At 37.0% G+C, this 25,082-nt stretch overlaps 3 protein-coding genes across 4 annotated transcripts in view; 2 read left to right on the top strand and 1 right to left on the bottom strand.

The window, feature by feature from the left end:
- LOC107192031 overlaps window positions 1–8,477 on the top strand; it is a 13,804-nt gene extending 5,327 nt beyond the window's left edge. The window contains 3 exon segments of the mRNA XM_015581209.1: window positions 4,141–5,105; window positions 5,205–7,892; window positions 8,214–8,477. Of these exon segments, the coding sequence (XP_015436695.1) occupies window positions 4,141–5,105; window positions 5,205–7,892; window positions 8,214–8,477 (3,917 nt within the window).
- Window positions 8,478–9,219: 742 nt separating this feature from the next.
- Window positions 9,220–12,655, bottom strand: LOC107192024 (serine-threonine kinase receptor-associated protein). 2 transcript variants are annotated; one of them, XM_015581199.1, is made up of 6 exons: window positions 11,887–11,936; window positions 11,415–11,443; window positions 10,451–10,749; window positions 10,158–10,387; window positions 9,753–9,889; window positions 9,220–9,685 (listed from the first exon to the last, which is right to left on the bottom strand). In XM_015581199.1, exons 2-6 carry the CDS (start codon window positions 11,434–11,436, stop codon window positions 9,474–9,476), a joined length of 900 nt encoding a protein of 299 aa, XP_015436685.1. In that variant the 5' UTR covers window positions 11,437–11,443; window positions 11,887–11,936; the 3' UTR covers window positions 9,220–9,473. The 2 variants fall into 2 exon arrangements, with proteins under 2 accessions (XP_015436685.1, XP_015436684.1); XM_015581198.1 differs by lacking the exons at window positions 11,415–11,443; window positions 11,887–11,936 and adding an exon at window positions 12,368–12,655.
- A 1,782-nt stretch (window positions 12,656–14,437) lies between these two features.
- Window positions 14,438–20,847, top strand: LOC107192021 (cytosolic endo-beta-N-acetylglucosaminidase). The gene is made up of 6 exons (XM_015581195.1): window positions 14,438–14,740; window positions 14,802–15,245; window positions 15,659–15,833; window positions 19,571–19,789; window positions 20,216–20,571; window positions 20,673–20,847. The coding sequence occupies exons 1-6, from the start codon at window positions 14,499–14,501 to the stop codon at window positions 20,845–20,847; spliced, it is 1,611 nt and encodes a 536-aa protein (XP_015436681.1). The 5' UTR covers window positions 14,438–14,498.
- Window positions 20,848–25,082: the final 4,235 nt, after the last annotated feature.

Here is a 25,082-nt window from a genome sequence, read left to right as displayed (position 1 = left end):
GCCCCATTTCCTGGTCGGACAACATGCCGCTCGGATTGCCAGTTATCTTAAAAATTATTTGTAAACATAAAAATGAACGATTAGTCATAATTGTAATTAAAAAACTGAAATTTGAAATCATCTTAATTTTCAATTTTACGTGGAATAGTGGGCAAGGAAATTGAATTAACATATATGGTAAGAACTAATGTTAATTATTTATTTTAAAAAAGACGTCTCTTACAATTCAAACATGAATTGCTAAACAAATTGCTAAATAAGTTGATAAACAATTGTTAACGGTTGATAATCAACGATTCCTATTTTTAGACTTATAACTTATAAGTATTGTACGACATATCTATCGTATATGCACATATGTGTACCTCACGTAGAATAATCCGCCGTGTCAAACGCGTTTATCGCGTATTCTGCCCGCATTTTCAACAATTAATGTCTCGGAAACGAAGTCCCGAACGCAACTGCGTTATTCTTGATTTTAGTCTGTTCTGCATGTAGAATCCACTTTGCGACAGTGTCCCACATGTTTAATAACATACTGTATATACGTAATATACAGAAAATGAATGATTAAATTAAAAAGGAAGGAAGTCAATAAATAAATAACGACTGAATAAATAACTGAACACATAAATAAATGTAGAACATTGGATAGGAAGATTTCCTTAGCAAAACGGCCCTTTCCGCCGTACGGTACCACGAATGGAAAGTGAAAATTGGAACGAGCAAAGCACACGCGAACTCTGATCCATTTCAAAGAGCGCTGGCATGCCCACGAGGATTAGAAACTGCGGATTAGCATGCTAGAAGGCTCGTCGAGCTGACGAAATAGAGAGTCTCCCGCGTGAGCATCGATTGCGTCATCATTCGCGTGAATAATACGTGTGACAATAAAGTTTCGAGAATAATTGATTTAAAAATTTCATTTTGAAAATTAGATAGATGAGACCGCTGTCTCAAAAATACTCTCTTCAGACTGTACACGCACATTCTACTATCTGTTGAATATTCGAAATAAAATATTTCAAATGAGTTATTGTCGAAACTTTCTTGTCAAAGCTTGTATATCGTTATTTAAATTGCATCGAATAATTCACGAATATCGATGACACAAAAGCAGCACCAGGCTCGGAAACTTCGATGCATAAAAACTATGTGTCACGGTTAGATATTCGATGAATCTCACGACGAAGTAGGTCAACAAGCGAATTTCCCTAAAACATCGTCATCACCTTTCAAACCCATTGCACCGAGAAGTGCAGAATGATTTGCCATGACACGACTACGGCTGATTATTCGCGGTATTTGCGGCAGAAAATATTCGTTTAACGATGAAACAGAGCAAGCAATTCGAAAATTATTTTAACAAGTCCCGTCCTTGTCCCTAATTAAGTTGATTCATATGTGGCTGCGGAGACAAGCATGGGAACGCTCATCATTTAAATATACGTATTACCGTAAACGTAAACGTTAGAGAAACTTCTGTTTTTCCTTGTGAATCGTTCAATCCCTGATCATTACAAATCCTTAATAACGGTAGTGATATTGTCATTATTGGAAACAATTTAATAAAGAAGAACAGTAACATAAAATCGGATGATATAGGAATAAAGAAAATTAAAGATAAACAATATGAATAAAATGAATACAACAAAATATAATATAATATAAAATGAAAACATAATGCAGCGTGCAACGATAAGGTTCGGTGAATAAGGAACGTTATTTATTCAAATCTAACAATAATCTGACAATAAATTACATAACTATTATAAAATTATATTAATATATTATTTATAATTAATTACTTGAAAATTTAAATATTATAAGTATGTGTGCGTCAAAATTTTAAAGATTTGCATAGACTATCCGGTAGCGGACATTTTTCTTAACGTTATCTCGTCAAAGAATGTGTATGTACATAAATCTACTTTCTACTTTGATTATTTCGCTCAACGATACACTCGAATATCCTTGTTGTCGACGACAGCGAAATTCATCGCTACTTTCTAGGTCGTCGCTACGGCGAGTATTCACCTCTCGATTATATTCGACATTGAAACCAAATAACGCTTATTAGAAATCGAAAGCGTTTCGTCATGATCATTCAAACTTGCCATTACATTTACGAGCAGATGTCGTCACTATCGATACAATATTCATTATGATTTTCCATACCTTCTCTTACAATTACTTTTATCTGAAACACATTCAACAAAATTTTATAAAAACACGGATATTAATAATAACAATCTATTCAACGAATAGGATAAAATTCCCTGTAAGTACAAAAATATATGTATAGATATCACAACAATCGTAATTATAGTTTCAATTTACTGCATAATAATCAGAAGCACATTTAACTAATGGGTATTTAACTATAGGTGCTTAATATTAACATATTTCACTTATAGGTACTTAAGTGAATGTAATCGTTTTTTGGTAAATTTGTCGAAAAGCTACGACCTCGCCGATTTATTTCAGCGACTTTGAAATATGTTGTCAAAGTCAACGTTCTCAGCACTTTTTTCCTATACATCTACGCAAACATATTTTTAATACTATGTATTCTTTTAAAATTTGACTTAGATTTAAGGGTTAACTTCATAATAACAGGCAAAAAATGATAGGATAGTTTTGGAGGGGATTTTCAAGAAATTTATGAACTTTATTGAATATGTAGCATAAGGTTTTACGTTGTACATAAGAAAGAACAAAAAAAGGTTGTATAGAATTTTTTAGTAAAAACTAGCGACGCGATAGCCGCACAACAGGCACGTATTTTCCATTTGAGTCATTTTGCAGTTGAATGTTTCACATCCACACCGTTGGACCTAGAACAAAAAAAAAGTTTTGTCATCTACACACTTGTGGATTATCGGGACACAAAACGGGGTGGTCAAATATCTAGGTGGTTGGTCGGTTTTTTTGCACATGGTGTATGCGTGTGTGGATACACACTCACAAAAACGCACTGTGCAAAAATCTTTACGGAGGTCGGATTAAACAGACTAACCCAAACGTGGCCTATAAAATACGATATTGTAGGAGCGTTGAAAAAATACAGTAGTCTACACGTTTCTCCACGGAGCCTTCCTATTTTCCATTGATGTTATTGCTCCTCTTGTTAGGTATGGAGATCCCGATCCCACAATAAATCACACGTTCAAATTGATCTAACGGCATTTTTGTTGACCCCCTTATCCTGCTGTACCCTTTGTGGGATTTTAAAATACTTATGAGCGGTAATGTATATTCATCGCAAGAGGTGTTAATTAAAAATCCTACTTATTCTAGATACATTAAGGGGTCATGCTCAGTCACGAGGCCGAAAAAAGAGTGTTCTTTAGGAATCTTTTTCTCAAAAACTATAAGACCTTTTTCAAAAAATGTGTTTCAAAGATTGCAGTCTCTAGATTATAAGGTAATTTTTTTATTTAAAAATATTTATTAGTAAATAAATGATGAGCGATCTCCCGACTGTCTCTTCACAAAAAGTGGTATGCCGTGATCACTGTAACTTCGTAACGGTTCATCTGAAATAAAAAATTCAGTAAGATTTATGTAATGGAAGAATCAATCTTGTCCTTGGACGTGGGATTTTTCGAAATATTGATTAGGAACAATATAGCGGACGTTTTCCTGAAAAAGTGCGATTTTCACCTAAAAAATCACTCGTTTTTGGTCAATTAAAAAAAAAGTATGGAACGAACACAAGAATCCTTCGTTTAAGGACAAGTTTTTCTGATTTTAAATAAGGCGCAAAAGGCTTCATGTAAATCGACACAGTAGTTTTCGAGAAATATTGATCAACGATTTGAAAAATGTAGTTTCGAGAAAAACGCGTTTAAAGTTTCAAGTCAAGCTTACACTTATATAAAATGTTCATTTTTTAACGCCTGTAACTCTGTCATTTTTAATTGGATTACCTTGAAACTTGCACAGAATATTCTCGAGATGATGTACTTAAAGAAAATGTAGAAAGTGAAAAATCGATTTTTTGAAAATTTCTGACTGAGCATGACCCCGTAAAAAGCCTAAACATCAAGAGTTGCATGACATCGGGCTGCGCACAACTCAAATCATTGATCCTCAAAACATAGAGTCTACATCCTCTAAACAAGAATCCTTCTTCAGGTGTTGCAGCTCCCCGTCAATCTCAAACGGGCTCCGTGCTGCCTACGCCCACGGAAGTAGTCCAAACGATAATTAGGCACTTAGATCCGGAGCCAGATGCTCACGAGGGTCTAACGAGCTTCTCGGGCGTATGGTCCGAATTGGTACTGCAGGACATTGCCAGAATGGTGCATCCGGCTGGCCAGCCTAGTCTCTGCTGTTCAACCAAAGCGAGACATCCGGAATGCTACGAAGTTCGCGACGAGCAGAACGGTGGATGTAAAAGTTACTGGCGATCGGTATCGAGTCTGACGGTGCATAGATGCAACTTTGAAGGGCGGGAACAGATGAACGGCGCGTCATCGTACCTCGACGGCTCTGATATCTACGGAACAACCGATGAGAGGCTACATCGGCTCAGGACGTACATTCGAGGTAGAGTAGATGTGTCCATTTGCGAGGTTTGCAAAAGTACTGAGAACAAGGCGCTGGGAACGATGTACACCGCCCTTCTGAGCGAGCATAATCGGGTAGCGGCGAGATTGGCCGAAGCAAACGAGCTTTGGAACGACGCGAAGTTGTTCCACGAAGCTCGCAGGATCGTCATCGCTCAGATGCAACACATCACCTTGAACGAGTACCTGCCGAGCATACTCGGGGAAGGAGCTAGAACCGATCCGAGGCTAATGCCTGTGGCTAGCGGATTCTATGGAGGTTACTCATCGTCAAACGTCGGAGGAACGTACGATGCCGTCGCGTTGGCTGCTCTCCGCGCTCTGACGTCTCTACGCAAGCACCGGATGGACAATGCCACGCGCTTGGAGGACCATGTGATCGCTTCCGCCAATCGTATTAGGTTAGAATCCGGCCCATCTTCTTTCGACTCCTGGCTAGACACCGACGTTCATTTCGTTCACGTAGCCCGCGATCACGGTGTACCGGGATACGTCCGCTTTGTAGCTGATTGTTCTGGGAACAATGTCACGGTGGGTTATGAATCTTTAAATACTGTAAACCAAATCTGGGTAGTAGTATTTATTTATCACTGCATTATGTGATTCACATGTTTCTCTTGATCTCGTTAGGTCCAGAATTTCAAAGACCTGGAACAGTTCATGCGCCCTACACACGGGAAATTGCTGCAATCCATTTACTCCCAGGTAGAGGATATAGATCTTCTTGTGGGTGGAATTTTGGAGATCCCTAATAAAGGCGCGGCCATTGGACCAACGTTCGAGTGCCTTTTGAAGAAGCAGTTCGTGAAAATCCGAAACTCCGATCGATTTTGGTACGAGAACGATCTTCCTCCATCAGGAGTAAGTCCAGCACAGCTGGCCGAAATCAGAAAAGTCTCGCTCGCTGGTATCCTCTGCGCGAATACGGACATTCAGAAGATTCAGCCAAAAGCGTTCATCCAACAGGATCCGTATCTAAATGCCAGGATCAATTGCGATCAGCATAGCGTACTCGACGTAACTCCCTGGGGGGAAGAGCCTCTGCCCGAACCGATCAAGGAAAGTGTCAGCAGTAAACCCGTAACATCGGAATTGATACCGAATTTTAATCCTAACCTGCTAGCAGCAGCTGTGAAAAAAGCCGAAGCCGACCTGATCGAAAGAAAACAATTAGAATATAATTCCTGGTTAGAGCAGAGGATAGCGGATCCGAAATCGCCAGCCGGTACGGCTGCCAGTTTCTCTAAGGCCAACAGAGACGCTCTGTTGTTAGCTAACTCATCGATCATGTACGAGTTAGCCACCAATGAAATCTTGAACGGCATACACGGTCTAAGACGCAGGAAACGACAAGTTTTCGATACCACCGACAACGTTCTCGGTTTCCCCAACAACGACTTTTCTGATTTGCTGCAGAACGTCGACATATCCGGATTCTTGTCACAGAACAAGCCAACGAATCACGATGAAGTCGAATGTCCCGTAGACGACAGTCCTTGTGATCCCACCACCCCATACAGAACACTCTCAGGCCACTGCAACAATCTTCGTAACCCCAGCCTGGGAAAATCGTTGACAACGTTCGCTAGATTGCTTCCACCGATATACGAGGACGGAGTGTCGAAACCAAGAATCACAGCGACCACCGGAGGACTTCTGCCCAATCCGAGAGTAGTGTCTGCGGTGATACATCCTGACATTTCTAATCTCCACAATCGATACACATTAATGGTGATGCAATTCGCACAATTCTTGGACCACGATCTAACGATGACGCCGATTCATAAGGGTTTCGCGGAGTCTATACCGAGCTGTCGCCCCTGTGACTCACCCCGTACCGTACATCCCGAGTGTAATCCGTTCCCAGTGCCACCTGGCGATCATTATTATCCTACTGTCAACGTCTCATCTGGCGCGCGAATGTGCTTTCCGTCCATGAGATCGCTTCCGGGACAACAGCACTTGGGACCTCGAGAACAAATCAATCAAAACACCGGTTATCTGGACGCATCAGTTATCTATGGGGAGAACACTTGCATCTGTAACGTCCTGCGCGGTTTTAACGGTCGTATGAACGTCACTCAGAGTCCACACCGCGGCGCGAGGGACCTTCTGCCGCAATCGGCGACCCATCCAGAATGCAAAGCCAAATCAGGTTTCTGTTTCATTGGCGGTGATGGTCGGGCTTCCGAACAGCCAGGTTTAACTGTTATGCATACGTTCTGGATACGCGAGCACAATAGGATCGTCGAGAGCCTAAGACAAGTGAATCCTCATTGGGACGGCGAGAAACTCTTTCAGCAGTCTCGTCGCATCATTAGTGCTATGCTGCAGCACATCACGTACAACGAATTCCTACCGAGAATTCTTGGCTGGAACGCAGTTACCCTCTACGGGTTGAAACTCCTACCTCAGGGATACTACAAGGAGTACTCGCCCACCTGCAATCCCAGCATACTCACTGAATTCGCTACGGCTGCTTATCGAATTGGACATTCGTTGCTGAGACCACATCTACCGAGAATGGATCGCAATTATCAGAATATCGAACCGTCTATTTTATTACGAGACGGATTTTTCGATCCCGACCCACTTTATCGGCAAAATATGTTGGACGAAATGATCCGAGGTTTGGTAGCCACTCCCATGGAGACTCTGGATCAATTCATAACCGGGGAAGTGACCAATCACCTGTTTGAAATCAAAGGCATTCCCTACTCGGGTATCGACCTGATAGCGCTAAACGTTCACCGCGCCAGAGATCATGGAATTCCGTCATACAATAATTACAGAGCGCTATGTAATTTGAAACGGGCCACCACTTTCGAGGATCTATCGAGGGAGATGGCTCCGGAAGTCATAGCTCGCATGAAACGTATATACGCTTCCGTGGACGATATCGATCTGTTTCCTGGTGGAATGAGCGAGAGACCCCTTCAAGGTGGACTCGTCGGACCGACCTTTGCTTGCATCATAGCTATACAGTTCCGACAGGCAAGAAAATGCGATCGTTTCTGGTACGAGACCGACGATCCGAACATTCGCTTCACCGAGCATCAGTTAGCAGAGATTCGTAAAGCCACGTTGTCGAAAGTCATGTGCGACAACATGGACGAGCATAACGATATGCAGAGAGCTGCGTTCGATCTACCAAGCAACTTCCTGAACCCTCGCGTTCCGTGTAGCTCGATGCCACAAATGGACTTATCTGCGTGGAGGGAGACGAGGCACGGCTGCCAGATCGGAGGCAGAAACGTTGCTCTGGGAGAATCCGGTTTCCCTACACCCTGCACTAGCTGCGTCTGTACAGCCGAGGGCGTAAGTATTTGGTTACTTAAAATTAAAGTAATTTTACTGTACTTTTGGATGTCAACTCCTAACACACAACTGAAGACATTTTATCAGAACGTAGTTTCGATTTCCCTATACCCTATAAGGCATAATCCTCGCTCGCTATTATTAATAAATATTCTATACGCCTCGTTCAAGTAATCCAAGACTTAGTCTTAAATCTTTTGAAACCGGCTCTTTGCCTTCTACTGCAGTTGAAACATGTTGACACTAATGACAAACAATGAAAAGTTGCAAAGATAGCAAATCATGTTTAACTACAACATAAATCGGATGTTTTTGTTTCAGACTCAGTGCGCTTCCCTGAGGATCACGGATTGCAACCAGCTCTTACGCGAAGCTTCTCGAGAAGCTATCCTGCGCGATGATGTGTGCACCGCCCAGTGTGGCTTCGTGTTAGCGGCCACAGAAGCTACCTCGAGACTTCAGCAGTTCACGACATCGACCAGTTTTCCTGGTTTCGCGGGCCACAGAAACAGTCTGAGGAGCGTATCGACGCCAGTCTCCTTTAATGGCTTCAAGTTACCCGATCTCTCACAGTTCATAGGCTGAAACTAGTAAAACATCTCAAAACTCGTTGCTTATGAACGATCACGCGCGAGAAACACACTGTCTACCTTTAAGAGACTGTACAATAACGACAGTGACCGACATCTTTTCACAAGCTGTGTTCGTTATCGACAATTGAACTGAAGATTGCAATGCCATTTCCGAAAAAGGACGAGAGTATTCACGAATGTAATATCACGCCAGTATTTGTATAATTTTATTTGAACTGAAATTGATCTGAAGTATAGCGTTTCTTTTTTCGAAGTATTTCTCAGACTATCTTCTTGTTATGTTTGCTAGTATTGTTGTATAGATTGTAAGAAGTATTTAATTCACGCCCGATGGCGTACTCTCGAAAACAAAAAACGGTCAGTATCAAACGACGTGCATATGTATGGAGTTGTCATCGCCAGTTTGAAGGAAGAATTGTAGTGATTTCGTGGTACGTTGGCGCGAATACGAGAACATAGAGGACTCCAATAAACTGTCACGGTATTTGGAAGTATCGAGACATGCGAGCATTGTAATGGTCGGGCGAGTGATGTGTGTATCAAGGAGACGCGCTGGCAGTGTACCAGCAGGCAGAACGGTTTTATATATGTATAGTAATTTTTATGTGAAATAACAAAATCCATTCTGAATCGTCTTTTTCTCTGTCATTACACCTCTATCTAATTTTGTAGTATAATAGTGGCATGTATAACGTTAATAAATGTTGATGTTTCTTCTCCCCCTTTTCTTCTTCGTAATAAATAGCGAACGTCCCACGCTTCCGCGACCAATCATACTACCGTGAAGTTTGGTCCGCTGTTTAATATCACGATCGACAGCATGATCTGAGGTGGAACTCAAGAGATCCCGTATTTACAAAGCATCCGACAACCAGCGGCTAGTGAATATGTCGTAGAAATTTCTTCATAGCTGTCTCGTCTCGCTTCTACTCACAAAGCATTTGTTCTTCTTGGAAGTATTTTACACTGTCCGTGAATCGTTCGACATTTAACTGGCAGGAACTTCTTGTTTATTGTTCAGCACAGCGGCGTTTTCCTGCATCGCAGGTGTCTGTTCTACGCACCGCCAGAGACCGTAAGTTTTACCGACAGTCGTTTGCCATAATCTTAGGGTACCATCCTCTGAGCCGCTTGCGTACAGTTCACCGTCTGGTGAAAAACGCACGCAATGGATTGGTCCGAAGTGTCCTTTAAATGATTCTAAAAAAATTTCAATGTTTACGGATGATTTACATAGAAAATATTACGCCTATTACAAAGAACTCACCGATCTCTGCACCAGTACTGTAGTCAAACTTGTACATTTTCAGGTCTTCTCCACCGCATACAAAGATACTACAGTCTGGATGCAGGCTGGCACTGTTTATCTGAGTCGGTACAACGTATTCGCGTAATTTGGTAAGCCTATGGAAACAATAATTGCAAAATCATTTTTTTGATCCGTATTTGAAATTTTCAAAGTTTTCAAAAGTAAAATAAATATGTGGGAATCTTATTAAAATGTAAATCCTGGGTCCAAGAAGTATGAGTACTGAGTCGAGGACGACTGATCAGAGGTGACTAATTTACAAATTAATATACAACGAGGACGTTAAATTGTGTCTCATAAATCTTAAAATTTTGCCATTACTTTTACTGCTACATGTAGTTCACTTGCTTTAAATTAACATACTCTTTACTGTTCCAAAAGGTGACTACATTAGAATGAGTAGTCGTGATTATGTTTCCATCCTTGGACACTTCCATGGAGTTTGGAATAGCTGGAAAATCTAGCCTCTTTATCTCCTGTCCACTGTTCCTGTCCCACACTCTTAGTGTCTTATCATCGGCACAAGTTATCAACTGAGTATTATTATTGAAGAATGTAACGTATCTTATACCACTTTTATGACCTGAGAAAACCTGTTAATGTTATTTGTTAGACAATATATTACTGTTTCATGTGATGCGAATATGAATATATACCTGTGGAGCTGCTTTTGGTTTATTGAGATCATATATTCGTACCAACTTTTCATTAGAACCGGTACACAGATAATTAGAATCAGTGCTAAAATTAACAGACTTTACTATGTGTTTGTGTTGGAACGAATAAATTTCTTCTCCCTTGATTGCATCCCAGACTTTAGCGTTAAAATCGGCAGCTCCTGAGGCAGCTCTTGTTGCGTCAGGGTTTAACGCAACGCCCCATACTGCACCTTTGTGACCCTCAAATGTTCCGATCCAATCTCCAGTGTCTCCTTGTCGTAACATGGGTTTGCCATCTAAACATGTTCAAAATATCTTCTGTCAATTTTAATGACTACTGTGTATCCCTCTAAAATTTGTCATATTTTCTGTAGGTAATAAGATTTACATAGCACTTTTAATTTACAATTTAAAGAATGGTCCAACAATTAGATTTAGTGGCGTTAATTGTTTTACATTGTTCATGACTCCTTATTAAATGGAACTTAAATACATACTGTTAAATAAATTCAAATTAGATTCACTGTTATTATGTTTTCTAATAAACAGTATTATTCAAATTGTATGATATATATGTAGCATATAGAACATTGACTTTTTATCCTATGATGAAGTTCACTTACAAAATTCATGTAACATTTACTGTTCATTTAGAAAACAGTTTCTCCACATATACATTGATTATTTGTGATTCTCAATCAGGTAAGATTTACACATAGTTATTTAGTGATTTAATTACAACTTTTTATCAAATTTGTATATTCAAATTTTATTACTGAAATTACTTCACTTCTCAATAGAAATTTCCAATACAAAAGAGGACCCAGCTCCGATGACCTTGACCTTAACATATATTGTCAAGGTCAATATTCTGAACAACTTTTCCCTATACATGGTACCTATTACAACATATGTCAAGGTCAAGGTCATCAGAACTGGGTCCCTTTCTGTAAATACTTACCATCAAAAGAATTTGTTTGCATGTATGACCTAACATAAATGATTCACAAGAACATTTAACATTTTGAAAGTATTTAATGCTATTTTCATTTGTCATCATATTTGAAATATAAATCTGTTTATAAAATATAATATTATTCATCTTTCCAATTTTAACTACAAAATAAACTCAAACTAATTGTCTTTTTATTTTAACATTTTCAAATAGGCAATATTATATAATTAATTAAATAAATACATAATATCATCAAATACTTTATATTCCATTCTAATTAAGCATAGCCACATAACTTTTGTACATGTAAGAATTTCAAAAGAATGATTTGATATTTAAGTTTAATAACTTTCATTGTTTAAAACCATTCATGACTCCCTCCACATGAAACTTTTAGTTGCATATCAGTTCAATATTAATTATATATCAAATCTGTATTTTCAAATACAATAATCTTTCAAATATTACTATTAGACACCTGTATGATCTTCACTGAAACATGGAGACTACAATGGAACAAGATATATAGATTCGGTGACTAATTAATTAGATACGCATGTAGATTACAAGGCACAACTGTATACTGTATTCCAGAGGCAACCGGCGATGCGATCAACAAAACGAAATACAGATACAGCCATGACGTTCCAAGCACGCAGTATCTAACCTCGAAGTCCGCAACTCACAAACCTTGGTGTTCACTCGAACTAGGCCAAGGAGATCAAGAGTAAGAGCGGACTGCGTCGAATCTGGTAGAACAAAAATTGTCCGCGAAAGCTAAATCGTATCACAAATGAAAAAAATTATAGGATTGATCACTGGAAGAAGGTCCGAAAAGGAAGTATGTATATATAAAGAATAATAAATGATGTGTATCAGTATTAATAAACTCTTCACGCATTTGGAGTGGTTTCGATTTCCCAATCCATCAATCCCTACAAAATTGACGAGAAAATTACCTTTGCATGCAGAAATCAAATAATATCCTGATTCCGTGACGTCGGAAAATGCAAGATGCACCACGGGTCTCGTGTGTCCACTACATGTCAGTGGGGTTTGCCTCAAGTTCGCCATAGTATCTAATTGAACCCCTGAAGAAGACACTTTTTCCGCTTTTCCTGGACGCGTCTACACCCGGTAGGGCGAGGCGACCAAATTTACTCACAAATTTTTCCTTACCAACCCTCGAAAGTCACGATTTTAACTGTTCTTAAATCTCCCTCAGAGAACCGTCACCATCTGCGTACGACGCGACACTGGAGATCGTGAACGTAGCCACATCGACTGCAAGCCATATTCAGACAGGAAGAACGTTGTGGACCTCGAGGACTTTTCAACTTGCTTTGATCAACCTCAAGGACAAAACGTGAGAATGTTGCTTTATTCATGGTTTTCCTTTCACGGATATTTGGATAAATGATCCTCGGTAGCTATTCAGTTACGGATGAATTATACACAAGGAGAATCTGTAGATAACTTAAAATTTGTTTAATCTATTACAGATTCTGTCAAGCTTAAATAAAATACAGAATCGAATGAATATTGGACTTTATTAAATTTATTTTCATTATAATGTTAAATTTAACTCTTGTTATTGTTTGCAGAAAGAGTTTAAGCCTGAACGTGAACTTTCTGAGTAGCACCACCATGAATATTCATATATATATATATATATATATATGAATGAGAAATATGCGTGAATTTTCTTTCTATTAACTTGTTTAAAACAGTTGAATAAATACATACTTTGACAGTAGCAGTTTTCTTTTCTTATTTCGATTTTGATAGTTACTGTATTTGTATTATTAGTTATTAGTAAAACGTTTTACTTATTGTACAATATATTGAATTTTGTCAATATTTTTTTGTAAACTTATGATATCTCACTTTATCAAAGATAGATGTACTAATTTACAGAAATCAGAATTATTAACTCTTCTATTAATACTTTAAAAAATAGAAATAAATGGCTCTGTCAACCAAATCTGATCTAAACAGATATTACTAAATTTGCTAGAGGGTTTCAGAAATCGAAATAGACAGTCGAACAGATCTACTAATATCCTGACGGCAGATTCACGTCAGAAATGTAGTAGATCTGCGCAACTTACTTTATTACAGATTAAATCTATTACCCTTTACCTAAATACATTTGCAATCGATATTTAAGTATTTAAATGATTATTTAATGTTAAATTACAAAATCCAATGTATATCTTAACAAATATTAATAATATATGTCGATGATATATTACATAACTTTTCTGTATTGCTAGACGTTTACAGTAGCTGTTCGTTAAATGGAGTCCCTTTATGTGCATACATATTAACACAAACAGAAACGAAGAAGAAAAGGTTATGTAAATAAATTGTCAACGAATACTAAATAAATACATTATAGGTTTGATTGTTCAAATATTAACTTATATAGGTTATAAATACTATGTTATGTACACTAAACGCCAAATAAGAGCATAACTGTTTCGCGCATCTTGAATGAGCAGAAGAGGTCTCTCGAACTGGTTCCCCCACTTTCTCGCTTTCTATACATGAACCTGCATGAACCAACATGAACGATAGAATTTGTCATACACCGGGTGACATAATGAAGTATTTCTCAAGCATGAATACTTATGAATATGTACTTAGATACATACTTGTGTGACTATTATATGTTTATGTATTGTAGCTGCTTAAATCAGCCGAATTTTCATAGTACTGAAAACTATTGAAGTATTTATATATATATACATTTTTAACTATTGTTATCAGTAAATACTTACATGAACATTGAACAATAATAATAATTACATTCAAGTTCATTATATTCTACATAAATAGCTATGTTATTGTGTCCATTTTATTCTTGATAAATAACAGAATGCATGTGCTACTGCTATGTTATCCACATTAAGAGCTGACAGATAATACTATGAAAAACTCGTGCAATCAGTGATATCCTGAAACACTATTATCACTGTTGATATTCTTCATTGTCATAATTCTTCTGGTGATGTAAATGAAAAGGAAATCCTTTGTGTGAATCTAGTCGATGAAAATTAGTTCAAAGTCGCTCTTGAAGCAGTGTAAATGGCAGAGATGGAGACTGAAATTATAGAAACACAACCTTTTAACAGTTTGAAGGAATTATATAATAATGTGGATAATCTAAATCCATGGCCATACATTAAGGAATTACGAGAGTCAACAGAATATATGTATTGTGGTATCGATGTAAATAATCAGAAAATAAATTTAGAAAAAGTGAACAAAGACAGTCAGCCTAAAACGTTGCTCTGCCATGATATGAAAGGTGGTTACTTAGATGACAGGTAATATTTACTGAAATTATGAAATAAACATTTTTTTTAAGGTATACAATTATCTTTCTAGGTTTATACATGGTACAGAATCTCATAACTCTTATCTATTCTATCACTGGAGTGTTATTGATACATTTGTCTACTTCAGTCATCATTTCATAACTATACCACCCCATGGATGGATCAATGCAGCACACGAACATGGAGTGAAGGTTCTTGGTGTTATAATAACAGAAAGAGAAGGCATATGGGAGTCTATACTTGAGTCTCAAGAAACAGCAAGGAGGTTTGCAGAAGCTTTAATTCACATTGCAAAGTTTTACAAGTTCGAAGGCTGGTTAATGAATGTTGAGAATGAAATTAAGAGCGAACATGTAAATAATTTAATCTACTTTATGAAGTACCTGACAGAACGTATTCATGCAGAGATTAGAGATGCTGAGATCATTTGGTATGACAGTGTGGTCAACGAAGGAAAACTGAAATGGCAAAATGAATTGAATGATAAAAACATGTAAGTTTACATTATTGTAAACAGAATTAGGCACATTTTTATTCAATTAATTAGACTGCAAATGTCTATGGAGTTATGCAGTGTCATTAATTATTTTTTAAAAATCAGAAGAAGAGAATTAATTGTATCGATTAAACAATTAGGTAAATAATATATAACAGATCTGATTACTTTGTGTAACAGTTTCTATTTCATTGTATTTTACATACTTATTATTTTATTGTTTAAATTCAAATTAATAATAAGAATAATGTAATCTTTAATGTACACCAATAGGCTGGAAATAAGTAAATAGTACAGTGATAAATGACATAAAAAGACAAAACAAGAAAAAATAATCATACAAATTTATGAACGGCAAGATGCAGTTGGTTGATCTTATTTATCTATCTATCTATTTATCTATATTTCAGAGACTTCTTCTTGAATTGCGACGGTATTTACTTGAATTACAACTGGACCAGATCGAAGTTAGAAAACAGTTGTATGCTGGCAAAAAGAGAGAATCGAAACATTCAGGACATTTATGTGGGACTGGACGTGTGGGGAAGAGGATGTCCTGGAGACGGTGGCTTCAATTCAGCATTTGTAAGTGTGATAATATACATTACCCGCGAAAACTTTGGAATCAACAGAGCTGTTGTGTTTCTATAGAAGGGAAATACTTTTTCAGTCCAACAGAAATGGTTCGACAAAGATTAGACCTTTCACAATTTGTTTAACAAGCACAGTGAATGTAATTATTTGACAATTACTGTATGATTGTAAGTTCTTACCATATCAGGCATAGTGTTTATGTCGCTATGCAATAGTGTATGTTGTCACTCATTTGTAGGAATTAAACCTGAGACAAGGATATATCTTTCAATATGTTTATAATTGCTTACAATGGTATTTCATAAATATTAGTGTGCATATTTCTTGGGATTAAAAAGTATAGCCGGATAAGGGAGTCAATAGTACCCTTAGACCGAATTGGAATTGTGACGGCCTATTCGATAGCTTACCAAGAAAAAATAATCTGTACAAATTTTCAAGTTTCTATCTTGACCAGTCAGGGTAATGACAGGGAACTTTCGGATTACCAGTTTTTCCTCTATTTTTCCTATTTAATGGCGTGCAAAAATTCTGTAAAAAATCTGATAGATTGTAGTTGCCGGGATAAGTACGCGTTAACAGAATTTTCTCTGATATTTGGTTGAAAAACCTAATTGCAAAAATTAGAAACAATAAAATGATGAAAAATCCGGGTCTCTTACTGAAGTTTTAAAGCAACTAGATTTATATTATAACAGTAACGATATATGTATTATTGTTAGTGTCCTTAATTTTTTGCAATTTTTGGTAAAGTGCGTCGTAGTTTCGTAAAATCAAGAACTCATATTGTCGACGTTTTTTCCGCGAAAAAGGTAACTTATACTTTAAACTTTTGTATTTTCTTTATTATATAAGTATCTAGTCAGCCAAACTTGCAAAGCCAAATTTTGTCCAACGCAAGATTTGATGCAAGATGTGCTATAAACAATTTGCGCGCACATTGGTAGCAAATTGGCTCGTGCAGACTCTGTTCCCTTTTTTCCCCCAATTTGCTTTACCATTTTGTCAGCTGGCATTGCCTGCAAAACCCAAGCGAAATGCGGAAGCAGAGGGTTATGGTGTCTTAGACAACTTTTATCATTATTTTGCTGGCTATTTGTTTGAAACTTGTACACAACTGGTTATCAGGGTACCTATATTTTTTAAGAGCTATGGCCGCTCCTTTCTAAATAGTTTCCCTTAGTATGTAAGTTTAGTTTCTATCTTTCTAGCTGTAAGTTTAGTCATAATACTTAAGATCGGTTCAGGGGTTTGTCATCCATTTGCGTTGTTTTTCCCAATGTCACTTAGTTCAGCTAACTGTGATATATGTAGATTGTACAATCTGTTAATGTTTTCAACTCCTAAATTGCTTTATACAAAGTTACCTCTAACAATGTCGATTATCTAGTAGTATCGAGGTCTTCGATCAAGTAGGTACAAATTATGTGATTGTACATATGGCTTTTTTTATATCATGATTTTGGTGTCTTATATACATTCTGTGTAAAAAGTACCCGGAATTATTAAATAAAATACAAAAAATTGATTTATTCATTAAAATTTATTTTGTCGCCTTCAAAGTAGGCCCCATCGAGTGCAATACAACTATGCCAGCGCTTGACCCAATCCTTCATACATTGTTCGTAGGCTGATTGAGGTGTGGCCTTCAGCTCCTTCAGCGAATTTTCTTTTATGGCCTCAATTGACTCAAAACGCCTTTCTCGAAGTGGTAATTTTAGCTTCGGAAACAGGAAAAAGTCACACGGTGCCATATCAGGCGAGTACGGTGCTTGGTCGATAACATTCGTTGAGTTTTTAGCCAAAAACTCTTGCACAACGATCGCTTTGTGCGATGATGCATTATCGTGGTGCAAAATCCATGAATTGTCCTTCCACAAATCTGACCGTTTTCGGCGGATATTCTCGCTCAAACGTCTCATGACGCCTAAATAGTATTCCTTATTCACCGTTTGTCCCTTTGGAAGAAATTCGGAGTGCACCAACCCACGATAATCAAAGAAAACTGTGAGCATGACCTTGATTTTCGAGCGACTTTGACGCGGTTTTTTGGGTTTTGGTTCGTTTTCGAGGCGCCATTCCGAAGACTGTTGGCTTGTTTGCATGTCGTAATCGTAAACCCATCTTTCGTCGCCAGTAACGATGCATTTCATGAAGGTGGGGTCCGTAGAAGCTCGGGAAATCATGTCTTCAGCGACCTGCTTTCGATGCTGTTTTTGGAGAAAATTGAGCTCTTTCGGTACCAGTCGTGCGGCGACGCGTTTCATGCCCAAAATATCAGTCATAATGTTATGAACGGACTTAAAAGATATGTTGACCTCTTCAGCCAACTCTCTAAGACTCATACGACGATTTTCGAGCACCAGCTTCTTGATTTTGTCGATGTTTTCGTCGTTCGTACACGTCGCAGGTCGACCAGAACGAGGCAAATCAACTACCACTTCTCGGCCCTCTTTGAATGTTTTATACTATTCATATGCCTGTGTTTTTGACATGCACGATTCACCGTAGGTCTTCTGCAACATTTTCAGTGATTCGGCACACGAAATTTCGTTTGAAAGACAAAATTTAAGGCAAACTCTTTGTTCAACTAAGTTGTCCATTGTAAAAATCGCAGAACACTCAAAAGTTTGGGTAACAGAAACAGCTGCTGTCAACACACTGAGTGACAGATCGCGCTCAAATTCCCACGTGGTACTCGGTACAGTGGTACCAACTTACAGAAAAAAAATTGTGGCGATATCTTTTACGAGCATCTTTCAAATGATAAATTCCTGGTACTTTTTACACAGAATGTATTTTAAGACTGTACTTATACCCACCAATAAACATCTATTAAAAAAAGAATATGAGCTAGAGTCAGTAGACCCTGTTTGAATCCCAGTGCGCCGATTTTACTTTTTATTTTTAATTAGTTTGTAATTTCACTTTGTAACCTCTCAGTAAAATAAAAACTTGAAAAATATTAATTTATGAGGTATTACAAAAAAAGGAAATGAATTTTTTCTCTTCAATATTTAAATTTTATATTATCTACATACTTATATTATGTTGTACATATAAAAATTATTCTTACAATTAGATGGTACCGTTATATTAACTATTGCAGTACATAAACATACAAAAATTCGTAGAAAAATCCATTACATTAAAATGTTACGTCATAAAAATCTTTTTAAAGGTCACAATGGGGGTACCAAGTACAGTAAAGTTTTGAATAGTACCCGAAAATCAGGGCTGGAGCCCGGGTAGTGACGGAGTACAAGAATCGATTCTAATATAGGATCTAATGTCGAACGTAGAAAGGGACCGTATTTGGTATCATTTTAATTAGAAAAATCTGACAAATACGTTGGTAAAAGTTTTATAGAAAAATAATAAAAAATACCAAATTTGCATCGTTGCATTAGTGTTGTTTGACCGACACGCGAGCATGTAATTTTTTTGGGCTTCCGCTTGGGAAGCCGCCGCTTTTTAATTTTTTCTTGGTAATCTATCAAATACCTAGACTAGCGCAATTTCAATTCGATCTAAGGGCACGTTTGACCCCCTTATCCGGCTATAGCCCTTATTAGCAATCTTGGATGATCAATAGAAAGCTGGAAGATAACTTTTCTATTTTTCAAACATATTTTACAAATCACATACAATACGTTACTTTGTTGATCAACCCTCTTAGTGACAATATAAGATAGTCTGAAATGCAAGTATTATCTTATAAATCATAGGCTCTAGAACAAATACGCCAACAAGGTTTGTCCGTTGCCATTTTCGCCTCAGGTTGGACACACGAATTCTTCGGACCGAAAACATTCTACGAGCTAGAAAACATGTTCTGGGCTCAACTATTCCCTTATTTATATATTCACGTACCCATCTACGAGGGTGAAGTGTTCGAGACATCTTTCTGCCGTGGAATTGGTAGTTCTTATTACCGCTCTGGTGAGGTAAAAATAAACTTTTTAGAAAATTAACTTAAATCTATGTACATAATATGAACAATTCAGATAAAACATGATAGAATATTTTTTAAATATATAAAAAAAAGGAACATTAATCATCCCGAGGTCTTATACTCAAAAAATATATAATATAACTTGGAACTATTTCCTTTATAACATTGAAAGTCATAAATAATGACCATTATTCTTTTGTAATGAAAGTCGGTTACGAACATTTCATAATTAACATTACTTTATTATACGTTCTCCTTAATTATAAAATTGAGCAATTGTTATTCAGTCAAAAATTTCTAATCACTGTTCAATGAATTATCGACGTTTATGATAGAATATATTTATTACTCGACAAAACATTAGATATGTATCAAAATTTTCGTAATAATGCAACAATAAAACATATATCTCTGACAGATGCAGTTGGAAGTGCGTGTCGTGGAAGGAAAAACTATCTATGAGAAAAAATCATTTTACAACTTGTCATTGCAAAAACCTCAGATTTCAGTGGCCGTACCACACCTGAGGTTCACTCATTTCCCTAATCTTCCCGACCCGAAGAAGGAAAACGACGAAAAGGCACATTCGAAGGAAACAACGGAGTATGTGTATGAAACGAAAAAGAACATTCTTCGAATATTAGGAAATGTTGCTACAATCGAGAATAAATCGTCCATGTTAGATACAAATTATTTGGAATTTTACGACCGATTGTCTTATGACGGAGGTGGCTGCTTGAAACTAATTACGAACGATCCTAGATCGTATCATAGGTGAGGACCACATACACTACAGCTCGAACGTGTCCAATGATAAAATATAACATAGATGATACGTAAAATGTTCTTGGTCTAACTTCAATATCTCTTTATAGATTATTTTTAATTCACGTCGAATTTCAACAAGATATCCAAGCGACTATTGTATACAAAGAAATTGAGTCTGCAGTGGTAAACCTAGGACGAAGCGAACCGATATTAATTATAGGCAACGATGCTGGTTTGAAGTCTATTTTACCGTACAAATTGGAAAATTTGGCCTCTAATTAAATATATCCTGGTATCATACAAAACAAGGAGAACTAAAGAAGAATTACTAAACACATACTTATTTAATTTTATAACATTCCGTAAATGAACGGAACACATTTTCAAGGACCCGCCTAATTGAATTAGTTTTATTTTATACATGTAGATTAAGTTTAATCAAAAAGTTCGGGGACTTTCTGTATAAATCATTTATTGTATTACTGTATATCTTTGAAATTTTTGTCCAATTGTCAGAAACTATGTGATAAGCGGAAGCCGAAATCAAGTCTAGTGCCTTTTGCAATTTCTTAATTATTGTCTCTCGCGTAGCGGTACGTCGTTCTTTTAGCATTAGTTCAGGCAAGGGAAGAAGATGAAAATTTCTTAAAATTATGTAATCATAACTGAGGACAAAACATAGGTCTATATTCACGATGCGGAGACGAAGCAGCAATCGTGCCAGTGGGTGAAGGAAGGTGAGCCACGTCCGAAGAAAGAACACACCTGTCGCTCAAATGTGAAACCCAGTGGCTCGATTGCTGTTTCGTCTTCACATTGTAACCGTAGAGATAAGTTTTCTTCTCAGTTATGGTTAATTTAAAAAAATGTTCATCTTCTTCCTCAAACAGATGCTAAAACAACAAGGTTTCGTCACTCGAGAGTGTATTGTTGCTTTCTGTTTATAGCGTTTACTGGACAAACGTGAGGACCGTCAACGAAATCGGTATATCCTTCACAAAACCCTGCATTCACTACCTGGGCAAGATCATTCTCGAAGCAAAGCCAAGAAATCACGTAGGTAAATCTCTCCTTACACTGTCGCCTGCATTCCGTATTACGTAATTGTTACAACAATTACCTCTCTGAGGGATATTGTTAAAACATTCTACCAGCTGTTTTATAATGTACATTGTTATTGTTTATAACAAATGCAAATCGAGATATACAGAAACTTCTAAGATATTGTTCGTTTAATGAACGTTCACGTGGCATAAGAGTTATTTTATTGCAAATTATTAAACAACGATTATATTTATAACTTAACATTTACAGCAACATGAGTATGTATATCAAAATAAAATGATACTACAATAAAATTTTTCAAATGTTTTCAGTGTCTGTTGAATTGAATAAAGGGATTACGTAAATATCTAAATATGTATTTATCTATATGACATTCATTCTCGGACTTATATTTCTGAAACTATGAATTTCTGTAGATATGAATCCATTGACGTGTAATATGATGTGTGTGTGTGTGTGTGTGTGTGTGTGTGTGTGTTTAAAATTGAACAATAAATGCATCATTACTTATATGAAAATTCTGGTCCATCGATCGTGGAATATCCAAGTAAGTACATACGTTTAAAATGAAAGTGGTGATTCTCCTAAACGGCCGACAAATTACTCGAAAGCGGTTATAAGGGTTGCACTAGAAAGAGGGAAAGTTCATCTTCAGGCGAATTCATATGTATGTATATGGGTATATGTATAATTCCACGCCAAGCAGATCACTTTTGTACCGATGTTTGGGATTTTGGTCAAATTGAAATATAGTCCATGCCAAAATAGGAGGGGTTTAAGTTATAATTTCGTTGATTTTGAAATTGTTTGAAAGATGCCAACCCTCAAATTTTGCATTTATCACCGATCTTTACGAAAACTTGCTTTACAAAAGAATATATATCACTGCAATTATTAAAGATACGAACTTAATCTTTATTTCATTTTAATTGTAAAGGATCATTCTTTTTAACTAATATACAATGGTATGGAGAAAATTATTCCAAACACTAAGAGTAAATGACTATTATGAGATCGCGTTGAACGCCTCACCCTCTGTGACTCTCTCTCAGCCTTTTCACTCATGCCAGTGCATTCGGCACGGCTCACTATCCCGCTACAGATTACAAGGAGGTTTCGGGAGACCCAGCTCCCCTAATGTAAGACCACCTCGCGAGGCTAGGCCACGAGGTAAACATCGCAACGTATGGCCTGTTTAATTCACCACCCACTGTTAATCACGCACCAAACATCCTACCAAATATGTACAAGCATATACACGATGTGCTCTGGGATCAGACGAAGAAACCTTTTCCTTTTTGTTTATTTAGATGTTAATAACTAATCTTGCGTTTGGGGGTATTGTGGACATGGTTAACACTGGGTGGTGCGTGGTGGAATTTTTTGCACATGGTGTGTGTAGCTGGGAACCTTTCCCCCGCACACACACACTGTGTGCTCAAGTTCTTACGACAGCTGTATTATGCAGAATAGTCCCTGCCAAACAAAGACATGGCGTACAAAATACAATATGTATTATTGAAATTATTTATGCGTAAATCTCGGAAAGTAAGGCCGAGCGGCAGTAACATGTGTAGGAAAAAGGTATTCAGAATGATGACCTTCACAACATCTTTCGAGGTCATTAAAATCGGTGAGAAGGTCAAACTTTTAATAATTACCGATTAATCGATAATAACGAGATGTATTAGTTATTCGAACAATAATTCGTACTTCATTCAAATCGTACAAAATTCAAATAAAATTGTGCCCTTGGAAATAATTGTTATTTCATGGTGGAATTTTTCGGGTTATATTTATTGTTAGATTCTTCTTCCCGCTCGTGAATTATTCAAATGAAATTCTCCTAGCTTTGTTAGGGAGGGGCGAAGGGGAGAGAGGGGGGCAGTTACGTTTTGCAACGAAGAAGGACGGAGAAAGGTCTAAAGAGAGTCGCAACCTGTACCTCTCGGAACGATCCAGTCACTGATCGCATACTAGACAGGTCGGTCGTCGCGCAACAATATCCTCGAAATTTCTCGATCGCCGCGTCGAGACCGATCATTCGTCCAACCAACGACGCAGCATAGTGCATAATACCCGATCCGTGAAGTGCTCTCGATCCCTCCGTGGGACATGTGACCAACGAAAGCGATAGACAACAGTGGCAAACGTCGATCTGGTAAATACTCTTACGTTCGTTCAAAATATTTCTCGGTTTCTTCGCAAGTAGGATTCACAAAGAAACCGCAGAAAGACTCGTCGAACTTCTCGATCATATTCACTCACGAAACTCTTTTTGATTTCTCGTCATTCTACTCCTTCGCATTTTATCCCGACGAAGAATCGTAATTCTACTACTTTTTTCTTTTTGCATTTCAAGAACGATTTTTTCATTATTATTACAATAACAATACAATCATGGAGGGCGATCGAGTTACTTTGGAAGATTAATTTGTTATGGGTTCAACAAACTGCCGAATTAATTATGGCATGGCCATGTGAACAAATTTGTCGCCAGATGCGCTCAAACTTTTTTGTATTGGTGACATTCTGTACTTACTTTGCTGTTCAGTAAAGTTGTCATTATTACTTTTGTGGTAATAGATCAATTTGGTAGACAAACAATTTTTTTGGCGGTTTAGAAAGTGTTTATTGAATTAAGAGTATCACTATTTCTTTTAGTGTGACTGTGTGTTAATATGAAATTATTAGGTATGCTTCGGAATGCGAAATTATATTCATATATAATTATAGATTTGATATTCGCGTAATTCTTTCTACAATTTAGAATAAAGATTATTTTTCGCACAATAAGCAGATTCAACGAATAATAAATGAATATTACTCAATGGAGAATGAATACAGTGTGTTGAAAGAACTATGAAAAAATTGCCCGAAAAACAAGCCAAATTCTTTATTTCTGGTTTATGTCATTTCTGAAATGTTGAAATTTATCTTAAAATGCAATAACAATAAATGAATAATAATAAAAATGTAGACCGCGAGATTATTCAATAAGAGACGCATATAGGTAAATCATTCAAAGATAAATTAATTATGAATTTCTAAATTGTTGTAGTCTTGATAACGAAACTTGGCAAACAAGTTATATTAGTTCAGTATATGAATTATTATTGTTAATGCTTAACAATTATAGTACATTCAATGATAGATCTCCATGAGAATGCAATTTTATGTATAATTAATTTGTTACTGGGATAATACTGACATTAATATGTAAAGAAAATTTCAAAAAATTGCTAAACTAACTCTTGGTAAAAAGAAAAGAACGTGCAGCTAATGACATAACTGTGAACTGCTGATTCCCGCATGGAATTTTTAATCGTCACCGTGCGCAAACACCGTTTCAAAAGATGTAAACGGCCGAATCCTGCGCTTGCAACCTGTACTTACTACTGTAACAATCGTTGTATTTAGTGTTGTTAGCGACGTGTTCAGTCGGGATTCTT

This window comes from Dufourea novaeangliae, unplaced genomic scaffold (assembly GCF_001272555.1).
Source record: "Dufourea novaeangliae isolate 0120121106 unplaced genomic scaffold, ASM127255v1 scaffold295, whole genome shotgun sequence".
Lineage (NCBI taxonomy): Eukaryota > Metazoa > Arthropoda > Insecta > Hymenoptera > Halictidae > Dufourea > Dufourea novaeangliae.
This window is presented reverse-complemented; position numbering and strand designations above follow the sequence as displayed.